The sequence below is a fragment of the Petaurus breviceps genome, unplaced genomic scaffold (genome assembly GCF_028583685.1).
Source record: "Petaurus breviceps papuanus isolate PSGF00001 unplaced genomic scaffold, PetGlider_PUasm1.0 91041, whole genome shotgun sequence".
Lineage (NCBI taxonomy): Eukaryota > Metazoa > Chordata > Mammalia > Diprotodontia > Petauridae > Petaurus > Petaurus breviceps.
The window spans coordinates 38,431,138-38,445,022 of NW_027187400.1; the positions used below are offsets into that span (position 1 = coordinate 38,431,138).

A 13,885-nucleotide genomic window follows, 5' to 3' on the forward strand; every position below is an offset into this window, starting at 1 on the left:
CCCTGAGGGCAGTAAAAGGAAAAGAATGCTGGTGAGCCCAGAGTCTGCAAGGAGAGAGGGGGATTATCAATTCCTGTTGGGAATAATTCCCTATCTGCCCCTTTAAAAGAGCTCCTTTCCCCCGCCCCAAGTCCTACTTCCGACGACTCCTTTGCAGAACTCTAGCCTAGGGCTCCAAGCCATATGACAGGATGGAGGTTGGGGGTGCGCAGGAGGGAGGGGTTTGCCGGGCCCCTTTACGAATGTGTTCAAAGTCCTGGATAGCCCAGTTAAGTTATCTGGACTGTGGGGTGGAGGCGGATAGCTGTGGGGAATGTCACAACCCCGGCCAGGTGCTGGGGGCTTCTCCGTCCTTCTCCCCCGAGATGCTACTTGGGACCAAGAAATCAGGTCACTCCCCTCCTTGGCAAAGGACAGACAGCAGGTGTCCCCCTCCCGCTCCCTAAGAAACGGGCCCCTTCTCCAGGGGCTGGAAGTCAACCTGGCTCAGTGCGGCGACCCTCCCTATGGGCAGTTAGCTTCTGATCTACCGAGGCGTCATCGCCGGCCAGGAGGGAGCACCAAGGGTCGGACTGCAGGACTCGGCTTCACCCCACCTCCCACATTCCTGCGGCAGCAAGCAAACCCGGGAGGGGGGAGCCGGGTAGCAGCGGGAAGTGTCGGACCAGAGAAGATGGTAGCGGGGACTGCGAGCTCGCAGCACCAGGGCCGGCCCGGGATGTGCGGAAGCAGAGAGGGGGTCCTGCGGCCCGCGGGCCCGCCGCCTCACCTCTGGCTTCCCTTCGCGGGCCTCCTCTCCTCTCTGGGCTGACTCGTAGTCGGGCTCCAGGGGATTCCCCCTACACCCCAGCAGCTTCCCGCTGGGGCCGATAGCCCAACCCCAGGCTGCTCCGGGACTCTCGTCCCCCTCCCCCGCTCCCGGCCCTCCCCAGGCCCCCGGAGGCGTTACGCGGGCGCGGACGCTCACTTGCCGCACTCTACTCCCTCGGCCGGCCGGACTCGGGATTTGGGGGAGCAGGGGTAGATAGCAGGGAGGGGGCGGGGCGCAGCTGCAGCTGCGGGCCGGGGCCCGGGCCGGGGGGGGGAGAGGCCCCGAACAGCTCGCGGGCCCGGAGGCGGGCGCCCCCTCCCCGCAGCCCGGCCCCCCTCCCCCCCGGCTCCCCCCCTCGCCCCCGGGCGGCGGGATTGCGGCGCGGGCCGGGCTGGAGAGGGAGACACACACGCACACGGGCACACACACACACACACGCACATACACACACACTTGCGCGCACACACATACACACGCACACACATACACACGCACACACATACAGAGGCAGGCACACGCTCACCCTGTCACACTCACTCACACTGCCGGCGCCACGGCCGCGGACGACGCAGAGACACCGCGAGGGCGTCCGCGGCGGCGGCGGCGGCGGCTCTGACCTCTGCGGGGCTCCCCCCGCCGCGGCGTGGGGGCGGGGGAGGGGGTGGGCGCGGGGGGCTCCGGCCCGGGCCGGCCCTGCGGGCTGCCCATGAGCGCAAACACGATGATCTTCATGATTCTGGGGGCGTCGGTAGTGATGGTGAGCGCGCGGGGGGAGGCGCGGGGGGTGCGGGGCGCGGGGAGGAGGTGGGTGGGGGGCCCGGGAATAGCTGCCCCCGCGGGCGGCCGGGGGCTCCTGTCCTCTGTCCCTGCGTGTCCCCTGCTGGCTGCCTGGCTGCCTGTCTCTGCGCCTGCGAGCGCCCGGGCCCTGTGGCCGGCCCGCCGTTCCTGGCGCGCTCCCCGCTCCCCCTGCGTGTCTCCTCTCTGCCTTCCTGCCTTCCTGCCTGCCTGCCTCGGGGTGTATGTGTGCCCGTGTGTGTGTGTGCCTGTGCCTGAGCCTCTGTGCGAGTGTGCGTGTATCTGTGTGTGTGTGTGTGTGTGTGCCCTGTGCCGTGTGTGCGCGCGCGCCGGGCCCTGGCCCTGGCTGTCTCTCCAGGTGTCTCTCTCTCTCTCTCTCCTCCTGGGTCTCTGGGTGCCTCTGGCTCTGCGCAGGACCCGTGTCCGTGGCCGCCCTCGGCGGGTCTGGGGGCCGGACCTGGCTCCTGGCTCTGGGTCCCGCGGTCCCTCACCCCCGGGAGGAAGGGAGAGAGGGAGAGAGGCCGGGAGGCTGAGGCCGAGGGCGTCGGGGGCGCTGACGGGCCGGGCCGGCGGGGGGCGGGGGGCTCGGGGTTCTTTCAGGCCATCGCCTGCTTGATGGACATGAACGCGCTGCTGGACAGATTCCACAATTACATCCTCCCGCACCTGCGGGGCGAGGACCGCGTCTGTCATTGCAACTGTGGGAGGTAAGTCCCCGCGGGGGCTCCTCGGGCGTCACTCCTTGCCTTCTGCCCCCTGTCCCCGCCCGACAGCCTCCCTCTGCTCTCTGCCCTGACAGGAGACAGGGATTAAAGGCCCAAGTCTCGGACCCAGGCAGGGCCCCGATGTCCAGACGCACAACACACGCAGGGACCCGGGGTCACCCAGACACATGAACACCCCAGCACATGCACAATACCGAGACCTATCGACAGACACAAGCAAACAGACATACACTGATAGTCACTGACCAGAAACACAGCCCACCGAAAGACATGTTCTCAGAAACACACACTGGTGGGCAGAGATTCCGGGGCCAGGTGGTCTGGGGTCCCCAGCTTCTGGCATCAGCAGGCAGGCTGAAACTGGTTCTGGGGGTGAGTGTGGAGACCCACAGAGGAAGACTGCTTCCCTCAGCCTATAGCACTTTTCCGGGTCCGGGTGGGGTCAGGACCAGGGGGCAGATCTGCTCCTTCAGGGTTAAAAGTTCTGGCATGAGTTCTTAAGGGGAGAGGGGAGGAAGATGATCGAGTTTGCAGGAGGAAATGTGACCAGGACCCTGGGAGAATTCACAGATTCTCCTACTTGGAGAAAGAGAGATTCTCCCCTCCCCAATAGTTCTTTAAAGGGGAAAAACTAAAATGTAGTTGGCCCTATAAAGAGTCACGAAGTAACCCCCTTGTTCCTGGTCCCTTACTGCCCACCACCGTATCAGGAGATCATGCTATCCAAGCCAGGAGAGATGTTTCCAGGCTTTCATTGGGCTAAGGCCCAGTACCTTCTTTTGAAGTTTGCCTAGGGGTTTGGAGGCCAACCCAGCTTCCTCAGCATTGCCCTAGATGGCCAGAATACATGATCTGATATGTATTCGAGGAGCATCTTGGAGACCCTTGGGCTGAAGGAAAGGCCAGACCAGTCTGGCATAGAGGACCCTAGGGGCAGAGAGGCTTCATATGCTGGGTAGCAGGGCTCTAAGGCAGAAGAATCCAGGATACAGACAGGACTGTTGGGTATTGGTTATTGATGGTTATTAATATTGTTTCTTGACAAATAGTCTCAATAAATCACTTCTTGGTTATTGGCTATGAATTACATTTCTTGGAGTCGCTGGTCAGTTACAATTTACTTTGGTTGTCAGTTACCGATTATTGGGGACTGATATTGACCTAGTGACTAGTGTTCTCATGGGGTTACTGAGTCACTGGAAAGTAATTCTGCCCTGTGCCCCTGGCAGCACCAGCTTGGGTCTACTGGTTTCCTAAGGTTGGGATAGAGGTGGCCAGGTGGCCAGGCATCCCCCAGGCTAGCAAGGGGGTGATACTGATGGTGCTCAGACCCCTAAGCCATCCACTTTGGGCATTTGGCCATTGTCATAGTCATTGCAACGGTTCTTAGGCACTTTGCCATTTCTGGGCCTCAGTTTCTTCCTTTGTAAAATAAGAAGGTGGGCCTAAATTACTGCTGAGGCCCCTCCCAGCTCTAAACTGGTGATCCTATGATGCTATGGTCACCAAGTGATGACTATGCCCATACCTTATGCGGAGGCAGAGAGACCAGTGATTCAACCCCGGCCCTCAGAGAACTTACAGTCTGGATGGGGACATGAGACTTGGACACAGACAGGTTACCCATAAGGTGCTTTGTCCCCTTAGCACCTTCACTTGTTCCTGAGATAATAGGGGAGCTTCATGGAAGAGGGAGAACTGGAGGCTGGCCCTTGAAGGAGGCACAGTGGAGAGAAGGGGCCGGGCATTCCATTGGCAATCGGTTGAGTGAGGGTGGGGGATGCTTGGAGGGCCCTGGGGGATCTTAGCTGGCTAGAAGAATGGCAGCAGAGGGAGATGGGGCTGGAAGGGGTGTGCCAGATTGTGGTACTAGATTTTGGAAGGTCTTCCTTGAATGGTGGCTTGAGAGGTTTGGCATCTCTCCTGATTTTTGAGCAGAGCAACATGGTGAGAAGGAAATCAGGAAGCTGACTGGTGGCATGCTAACGATGGGGTGGAGAAGAGGTGATGAGGGCCTGGCCCAGGGTGGGGACCTTTGGGTTAGAGGCAAAGAAGGATGGCTAGGAATGAAGGCCCGGTTTGATACAGGTGCTAAATCTGTTATGGCCTAGAGATTTCAGGTCTGAGGCATCAGGAGAATTGAGGGACTCTTCCCACTTCATCTCAATTCACATATGTTGGTGGGGGACAGTGGTCCAGGCCCGAGTCCTCACTCCCCTGGGGGAAAGGCCCCATGGTAAACTCCCTCCTGGGCATATGTCTTGTCTATGCTCTGGGCCAAAAAGCAGAATCAATGTTCGTGGGAGGATTGCCCACCCTCTCTTCTTCCATTTGACTGCCTGATTTCAGTGGGGTTCAGACTTAGTATGGTATGTGGGAATGGTCATACAAATCCATCCATACTTAGGCCTCTGATGAATCCCAGCCCCCAGCATCTGTGACTTTGGCCTCTGGCTGGGTAGGCAATTAGTGTGAGCTCTTGGGACAAAAACAATCGGATATGCCGCTTACCTCCCTGGAGACAAATAGACAAGGTCAGGCCTCCCAGCATGGAAAGGGGGAAGGGCTGCACCGGGTGCTAGGAGTGACCTCCAGGGGTAGAAGGTATGAGGCATCTGCTTCCCTACTCTCATCCCTCTTGGCTCAGCCCCAATCTGATCCTTTCTTCTTTCTATTTGCTGTTTAAAAAACAAATAAACCAACAGTCCATCCTTGTATTTCTTAGGAAGACCCAATTCTTCTTTGCTTTCTCCCTATCACAGCCATGCCTAGGGGGCACCATCGGGTTCTCTATTAGATATCATCAAAAGTTCCTTTCATTTTCTTATTCATTTGACAAAAGTTAATTCACATTCGCTGAGGATTGACCAGCATCAACTGATCCCCATTCAGCTATGGGGGTCAAGGAGATGTCTAATCCCAAAGGGTGTTCACAATCTCTTTGGAAAGAGGGCTGGGGGTTGGATGACCATACAGTTGGCTTGAATAACCTAATACAGAAGGAGTTGGTTACTGGCTTAGCTCTCAGTCTGGAGGGAGGGTTGGGCTTCTGGGTGCAGCTGGGAGGGGAGATTTGTGGAGGGTCTGGCCTTGGCTCTGTTCAGTGCTTGGAATTAAGGTGTAGATTTTCAGATGGTACGAAGTTGAGCATGGTCTAGTAGAGAGTACTGGATTTAGAGTCAAAGGACCTGATTTTTATTGTCTGGCTTTGTAGCTCACCACCTATGTGACTTTGAACAAGTCACATGACTTCACAGGGTCTCAGTTTCTCCATCTGTGAAATGAGTATGTTGGACTAGATGATCTCTAAGGTGATTTCTTCCATCTTGAGATCTCAGGTGCTGAGTCCAAGAGTTCTCCGCAGGTTGGGATGGGAAAAGGGCTGGAATCAAAGAAGAAAAAATTCCCTAGGGATAAATGTAAAGTCATATTCTTGGTTTCAAACAATCATCTTCACATGTATAAGCTGAGGAAAAGTGGGGTCCAGCAAGAGTTCATGGAGGAGAGAAAGATTTTGAGGGGGTTTATTTAACTGCAAGCCAAGTTGAGTATCACAAAGCAGGCAAACACACACCCAGACACACACACAGACCCATACAGACACACCGACACACACACACATAGACACAGACACATATAGACACACAGATACACAGACACAGACATACACACAGACACAGACACACACACAGACACACACACACAGACACATACATAGACCCACACAGACACATACACACACTCTAAATTGATCTCAGTCTGCACTGAGGCAACACAGCACTCAGAACAAAGGAAGTTACCTCTGGAGGGCTGTGTTCCTAATCTGCTGTACTTTATGAAGGACTTTTTATAAGCTGAAACATGTCCAAAAGGGTCTGCCAGGATTACGAGGGGCCTGGAGGCCAAGACCTATGATGCTCAGTTGAAGAAACTGGGCGCTTCACATGAAAAGGCTTGGTGGGGGGGGATGTCCGTTCCTGTCAGTGCTCCCCAGGGGCACCCCATGCTTCTGGGCTCCCCCCGGCCCTCCTGACATTGCCTAAGGAGGGGATTTTGAAAGCCCTCAGCTTCGAGAAAAATGTGAATTCTCATGATCAGATTCACAGAATCAAAGAAGCCCACAGTCAGAAGAGACCCCTGAGACGATCGATTCCAGCTCCCTCCCCAAATTGTCATGAAAAACATTCTGATGGTTTCAGTAGCTGATGAGTCACTAGGAATCAACCGTTGTTGGCAAGATGACCAGTGAGAAAAGCATGAGCTGCCAGCCTGAGGGGTCCCTGGCGCCTTGGTCAGGCCCCATCCGGAGCCCTGGGGCTACAGGGGAGAAAGACTGGCAGAAGCTGGGTTCACAACCTATGTGGTGTGAAGGCACTGAGGACGGTCAGACTTGGGGGGAGGGGTCACATGTTCAGTGCTTTCAAGTATTTGCAAGGTTGTTACCTGGAGGAAGGGTTGAGCATTATTCTGCTTGGCCTAGAGGGCAGGCAGCAATGGGTGAAAATTATTGTTGTTGTTAAGGCAGAGTTAAGTGACTTGCCCAGGGTCACACAGCTAGGAAATGTCTGAGGCTGGATTTGAGCTCAGGTCCTCTGGACTTCAGGCCCAGGGCTCTATCCACTACCCCACAAGCTGTCTCTGGTAGTTATGGAGAGGGGGGAGAGAGAATTACAGTCCAGAAAAAGCTCAAGAAATCACGACATGTGTTTGGCAGGATAGGGAAAGAAAGGCATTGCATGAGAGAGGACAGATGAGCTAGGCTTTAGAAAGGGCCTGCAGAGGTCATCTAGACCAATCCTCTCATTTTAAACGCAAGGAAACTGAGGCCCAGAGAGGTCAAGTGAGGACCGGAGGTCACACACGCATCAGAGGTAGAATTTGAATCTGGGTCCTCTGACCCAGTCAAAGTCAGTGCTTTTTTCCCTGACCCATGGAGGTGGACAGTTTAAGTCCCCCAATCAGAAGTGAAGAAAGCATTGATTCCAGGCATGGGGAAAAGCCTGTGCAAAGACAGGAAAGAAGGTGATGGAATCTCCCAGGTGGGGAACAGATGGGGGGCTGCTCTGGCCAGTATGGAAAGCTTGTGAGGGGTGGTCAGTGGGGCTGGATTTGGGAGGGCTCAATGTCAGGCTGAGGATATTTTCATTTTATTAAAAGGGTGATGGGAAGCTGGCCTTTTGCAAAGGCCCCCATGATCCTCCCTGGGCCTGAGGACTGTGGGAAGGCTGGAGCCTGCAGGCCCAGAGACCAGATCAGAGGCTGGAGGTCAGAGATGATGGAGGAAGGGCTGACTTGGTGTGGGGGCCACAGGAGAGGAGAGAACGGGGCAGATGCCCATAGACCCAGGGAGCCTGGCTGTGCCGTCTGCCTGGATGCCATGGCTTGGGAAGAGCTGGGGATGTGACTGCCTCTGGGCCTGGGGTTGTGAAGAGGGACCATGGTTTCCGGGAGTCTCTGGGTGGATCACTTGGAGAGCTCCCTTTGGGTTTCTGTCCTGGTTACTTTCTTTGCTCTTCTTTCTCATTGGTCCTCTGTGTCACCGTCATAGGTCTTGTCTCTTGATTTCAGTCCTAGGTGGCTGCAGAGCAAAGGCTCGGTTGGGAGATGACTCAGAGCTGGCGTGCGGCTCTGAGAATTCCCCCAAAGCCTGACGGCTCCTTTTTGGCCCCCCAGCCTCCTCTCAAAGCCCACAGCAACTCCATGAGGCTGTGCCTGGCACCTGGGTGACTGGGGTTGACTGTGGATGTCAGCTTCTCATTGTGTGTGTGTGTGTGTGTGTGTGTGTGTGGCTCTGTGGCTCGGCCTACCTCCAGAGCCCCCCTGCAGGGCCACACATGACGGTGCTGGCTAGATCTGGGGGGATCTATTCTCTTTCTCTATCCTTGGGGTAATTTTGCATTTGGAACTATGTATGTCTTTGTGTGTCTGTGCTTTGGCATTGTGTAACTGTATAGCTCTGTGGAACTGGGTTTGGGTGTGTATTTGTGTATCTCTGCCACAGACCCACCCATGGCATCTGTTTCCCCATCCCTTTCTTCAGCATCATTTGTTGGTATCAATATTTGGACGTTTCTTGGGCTTAATTATTCAAAGGCCTGAGAATCCTGAATACTCAGTGATGGGCTGGAGGTGAGAGGGACTGGGGTGGGAGTGAGGACAGTGGAAGTGGAGGCTGGTTCTCTCCCTGCCTCCCAGTGCACTCTCTGTCCCTGAAGTCTGGGGAGCAGCCCCACGGGCTCTTGTGGAGAACAGAGGGGCGCTCTCACTGTTGCAAGGAGTTTTCCAAGCTGGTGGGGTTGTCTTGCTAAGGACGGGCCTTTGTGTCAGGAACTCTGTGCCAAGGGGTATTAGGGCTGAGTGGTGTCTCTGCTGGGAATGTCTCTGCTGGAAGCAAGCTATGTTTTAAGAGGTTGGTCAACAAGCATTTATTGATCACTTACTTTGATTTATTGATCAGGCATTGTGCTAAGCGGTGAAGATACAAAGACAAAAACCCAGTACTTGCTCTCCCTAGGAGGTCCCCATCTAAAGGAGGGAGACTATACATAGTCTATCAAGTGACTGGAGGTCAGCTGAAAAGTAAAGGCACTAGTAGTTGGGAATTGCCAGAAAAAAGGGCCTCCTCAGCTCTGGGTCTAGAGGGTCCCTGTGATGAGGGGTCTCTGTGCCTTGACTAGGTGTCTGCCGTGGGAGGTCTCTGAGGTGAGGAGTCTCTGTACTGAAGGGAGTGTCTCTCCTCTATGGAAATCTCTGTGTCTGGGGAAGGTGTCTGCCTGGGGGGGGGGGTGCCTCTATACCGAGAGGTAGGGTCTCAGTTGTTTGGGGATTCAACAGTAAAGGATTCCTGGTGACTGAAAGACTGTCCTGCCTTCTCCTTTGCTCCTTTGTCGGGGGGAGAGGAGGGACTGAGGAGTTCTGGTGTGATACAGCCCCTCCCCTAATGAGACCCTTGTTCCCAAACCCCATCTGGGATTATGGGGAGCCCCTGCCAGGCCATCTTCAGGGGGTGGGCAACCCCTCCCACCATCCCTTTGTCACTGGGCCTCAAATTGGATCGTGGGGAGCCCATAGCCCCTCATACTGTCCCATCATCCTTCATTGTGGCTCTTTTCCCCACCTCCATCCTCAGGCACCACATCCACTACGTGATCCCCTACGACGGGGACCAGTCTGTGGTCGACTCCTCAGAGAACTACTTTGTGACAGACAACGTGACCAAGCAAGAGATTGACCTGATGTTGGGGCTGCTGCTGGGATTCTGTATCAGCTGGTTCTTGGTGTGGATGGATGGGGTCCTGCACTGTGCCGTTCGGGCCTGGAGGGCCAGTCGCCGTTTTGGTAAGCACTGGGCTGGATTGAGGGACTGAAGCTCTCTGGAGAGGAGCTGGGGACAGGTGGAAGGGATGGGCCCTGGGGCCAGGGGCCTCCGGTCTAATTTAGGTCAATGCAAAAAGCTCCTGTGTTTGAGGCACCATTTGAGGCACTGGGGAAGCAAAGAAAATTAAACATGGGATGGAAACAGCCTGGGACAGAAAAGAAGGATGTTTGAATCCAGAGAAGGACCTAGATCCAATCTCAGCCCTGTTCTTTGCTTCCTGTCTGACCACTCTGGGCCTCAGTTTGTACATCTGTAAAATGAGGAAGTTGGACCAGATGACCTCCAAGGTCCCTCCCAGCTTCAGGCCTATTAATTTTACTCAAGAAACTTTGCTTCTCCTGGGGGGGGGTGGGGAGAGACACAGAATTCAAATGGTTAAGTACAAGATCCTCTCAGGAGGGAGAGACCATTTATACCTGAGTGGGTGGGTGAGTGAATCAGGAGAGACTCCCAGGAGGAAGTGGCTTGAACTGCAACTTGAAGGAAATGAAGGGTCCTAAGAGGTGGGGGTGAGGGAGGGAGTGCATTCCAGGCATTGGATGGGGGTGAGAGTGGGTGGGCACAAAGCCATGGAGGCAGGAAATGGCCTGTAGGCCAATTTGGTTAGAATGGCAAATTTAACAATTAGGATAAATAAGAAATGTTTACAAAGTTAGGTTTAAACCATCCCAAGAGACCCGAGGAGACTGAAAGACCAAAGGACTAGAAACAGGGGGAGACAGACCCAGAAGACTTAGAAATCGAACAGCTGGGACTTAGCAAACTGGGAGGCTCAGGCTGTTGTGGGGACAGAGATGTGCTTCCTCAAGGGCTGGAGGGCTGGTTTGGGAAGGCAAGGATCTATCTTATGGCTCAAAGATGTTGCCCCTTCCCCGGCACCCTCAGTGGGAGAGACTGTTTCCAGGCTTGACTCCAGAATGTTACCTAACCATTCTCTTTCTCTAGCACCCCCAAAGGGATCAGATAGTCAATCAGCTAGCATTTATTAAACACCTATCATGCGTTAGGCATTGCATTAAGTGCTAGGGAAATGAAGAAAGGTGGGGGGGGGGACCCCAAACACCTGTACCTGCTCTCAAAAAGCTCATAGGCTAATGGTAAATCCTGTGTCCTGGTCAACTGCTTTGTGGGTTGTTAACTGGAAATATGGTGCATAGGCAGTAGGGTTTGGACCTTGACTCCAGGGACAATCCAAAATTCAGCTTCTGAATCCAATTTATTGGGTCTGTGCACTAAGAACTTACTAAGAGATACAAAAACAAACATTAAAGGACCCCTCCCCTCCAGGAGCTTAGCTTCTAGTCATAATTACATTACATTCTATGTTACGTTACATTACATTACATTTTGTGGATTGCTACTTTGCAGTCTATAGATTGTTACATTCTTTTGACTCTCTTCCTCCCTCTCCTTGGCCTCCTACAGACAACTCATGGTCCTGGCTCCCCAAATTCTGTAGTCTGAAGGACTTCCGGAAACGACCCCACCGGCCGTATGAGGAGCCCACAGGAAACATGGTGCACATCAAACAGAAGCTTTACCACAATGGCCACCCCAGCCCCCGGCACCTCTGAGCCCCTGCCTTGGCTTGGTTAAGCCCATGGAGGGACTTGGGACACATGGACAGACTATTGGACCACAGGGTGGACATTGCCCAGTGTCTATGGCTATATTCCCTGGGGGCCTGGGGCCAAGCCCTATGGACCTACAGCTGGCAGGGCCCACCCTGTGTGGACCAGGAACCAGCCTGGCCCTGACCCCAGTCTGCTTGGGCCCCAGCACTGGACCTCTGTACATATGTAAGAAGGATCTTTGCTTATAAACCCTTCCCCCACCCCCAGGGGGCTATACAGCCCAACCCCTCAGACCCTGGCCTGGACAGCGCCTCTCTAGGGCCCCAGCCCTCTCCTGGCCCCTGGGCCCAGGGTGTCTGCTGCCTGGGCAGCCTGGGTGGTCAACCTGCACTTGGGTGGGGCTCCCAGAAGAAGGTGCTGTGTCTTTTCTCTTTTTTTAGGGGCATAGGGTTTGGGGTGGGAGGGGATGGGATGGATCCCCCTAGGGCCTCTGCTGAGTTGGGGTCATCTGACTGTAGGTCAAGGAAAGGCCAGGGAAGAAGAAAATTGGGGAGGGGGGAGATGGCTCATCAGAGAGATAGGGTAGGACATGGGGTGGGGGGTCCCTCCCTTGCATCTGGGACTCCTAGGCTGTTTTACTATGTTGTGCCTCAGTTTCCCAAGCTAGAAGCAGGAGAGGAGTGCCACATTTGAAAATCCCTGGAGAAATACTGGAGTAGAGATGGGAGGGGTGACAAAGTTGCAAGCATGGTGACACCCTTCCTTTAGAGTCCTTGGAAGGAAGGTGCTACAGCCAGACAGGGTGGGGTGGCAGTTGGGTGACTTTGGACCCCTGGCGGGGGAGGGGTGCGTGTGTGTGTGTGTGTGTGTGTGTGTGTGTGTGTGATCCATGGTGTTTAGGTTTTAAAAAATTGATTCTAGGGTGCTGGGTAGGTGGAGAGGGGAGTGGGAACCCCTAGTAGGGAAGAGGGGGGCTGATAGCTCAGTCCCAGCTGTGGTTTTAGGAGCAAGCTCGTACCCGGTTGTTGCTGGTCAGTCCCCATCCTTATCCCCTGACCCTCTATCCTGACTCTGGGCTCTGTCCAGCACTTCTCAGTCCTTCAGGGCTCTGGGGGTTGCCCACTAAGTGGAGCCAGCCCCTAGCGCATTCCATCCACTGGTTTGTGTTTCTGCTCAGCTCCTGTCTGGGATCACGTTAATTTTTTTTTTTTAATGGCTGGTGTCTGCGTGTTTCCTGTCCACACTTGTGTTTGTCAGGCTGTCTGGGGAGTTGACTCCCAGGGGAAGGTGTCAGGGCCTCAGAGAAGAGGACCTTGGTCTGTAGGAAGACCCACTGTCCAGGCAGGATGAAGGATGCAGGGCATGGGGTGTCCGAGGAGGCAGAAGTGTGGGAGATGGTGCTGCATTGTCAGCTCCATTTCCCTGTCCTGTAAGCCCCAGGGCCCAAGCTTGGACAAGGGGGTCAATCAGTACATTGCCTGGGCAGGTACATGGTAGGGGAGGTAGGTCATAGTCCTGAGGCAAAGGAGATAGTGATGGGGGCAAGGAGGGTAGGAATCCCAGGGATCCTTCTTGGAAGCTTCTCTGGGAGCAAACCACCTAGGCTGGGGTGAATGCCTGTTGGCAATCTGCATGCGTGAACATGTGTGACGCACATGCCTCACGGGGTCTTGCATAGAATATGCACAGGGAAGGGAGAGGCTGGAGCACTGGCCTTCTCCTCTGTCAGCAGCAATGTAAGAGTTCTTCTGGATGCCTGAATAGCTTGACTGGTCCCATGGCAGGGGAGAGCCCCTGTCTACTCCCAGACAAGCCCCTCATCTCAAGGCTTTTTAGTGTAGGCCCAGACCAGAGCTGCCTCCGGCCCCTGTGGCCTTTCACTGTGATCACCTCCACCAGCCTGCCCACCATGACTTCATCCCTCCCTCTCCCTGGGCCTGGTTGCCTCAGTCAGTAAAAATGTTTGGGGCATGTCCTGAGTCGGCCTCTTCTTTTGCTTCCTGTAGAGCCAGAACTTGGGTTGGGGTGCTCCTGTGCTCTGGGTGGCTTGCTCTTATCTCGCAGGGTTTAGCTACTGTGGTGACATGGTGTTGGCTTAGTGTGTTGGGAAAGGTCTTATCCAGATAGACCATCGGGCCAGATCCAAGAAGATGAAATCAAATAGGGATAAATGTAAAGTCCTACCCTTGGGTTCAAAAAATCACTTCACCAGGACAGGATGGGTAGGAAGAGGAGACAGGGTTCAGCAGCAATCTTACCGAAAGCAATGGGGGTGGGGGGGAAGGGCTTCAGTGGACCGTGAACCCCATGTTCCCACAGGATGATGGCACAGCTGCAGTTAGGGAGGCAGTTTCTAGCACTGTTAGGTTTCAAAGTACTTCATAAGATCTCAATTTGATCCTCACAACTCTGGGAAGTAGGTGTTATTATTCCCACATTATGAATAGGGAAACCGAGGCAGACAGAAGTTAAGTGACTTGGTCAGGGTCATCCAGTTAGCAAGTGTACAAGGCTGGATTTGAACTCAGGTCTCCCTGATTCCTCCAAGGCCTGCACTGACCAGCTTAAGGTGTTAGTCTAGAACCTACATTCTGTCCCATCC

General features: G+C 54.7%; 1 protein-coding gene across 1 annotated transcript; it reads left to right on the plus strand.

Moving 5' to 3' along the window:
- Positions 1-1,477: 1,477 nt before the first annotated feature.
- TMEM240 (transmembrane protein 240) lies at positions 1,478-13,254 on the plus strand. Its single transcript, XM_069079100.1, has 4 exons — positions 1,478-1,568; positions 2,207-2,313; positions 9,461-9,669; positions 11,135-13,254. The coding sequence occupies exons 1-4, from the start codon at positions 1,518-1,520 to the stop codon at positions 11,281-11,283; spliced, it is 516 nt and encodes a 171-aa protein (XP_068935201.1). The 5' UTR covers positions 1,478-1,517; the 3' UTR covers positions 11,284-13,254.
- The last annotated feature ends 631 nt before the right edge of the window (positions 13,255-13,885 follow it).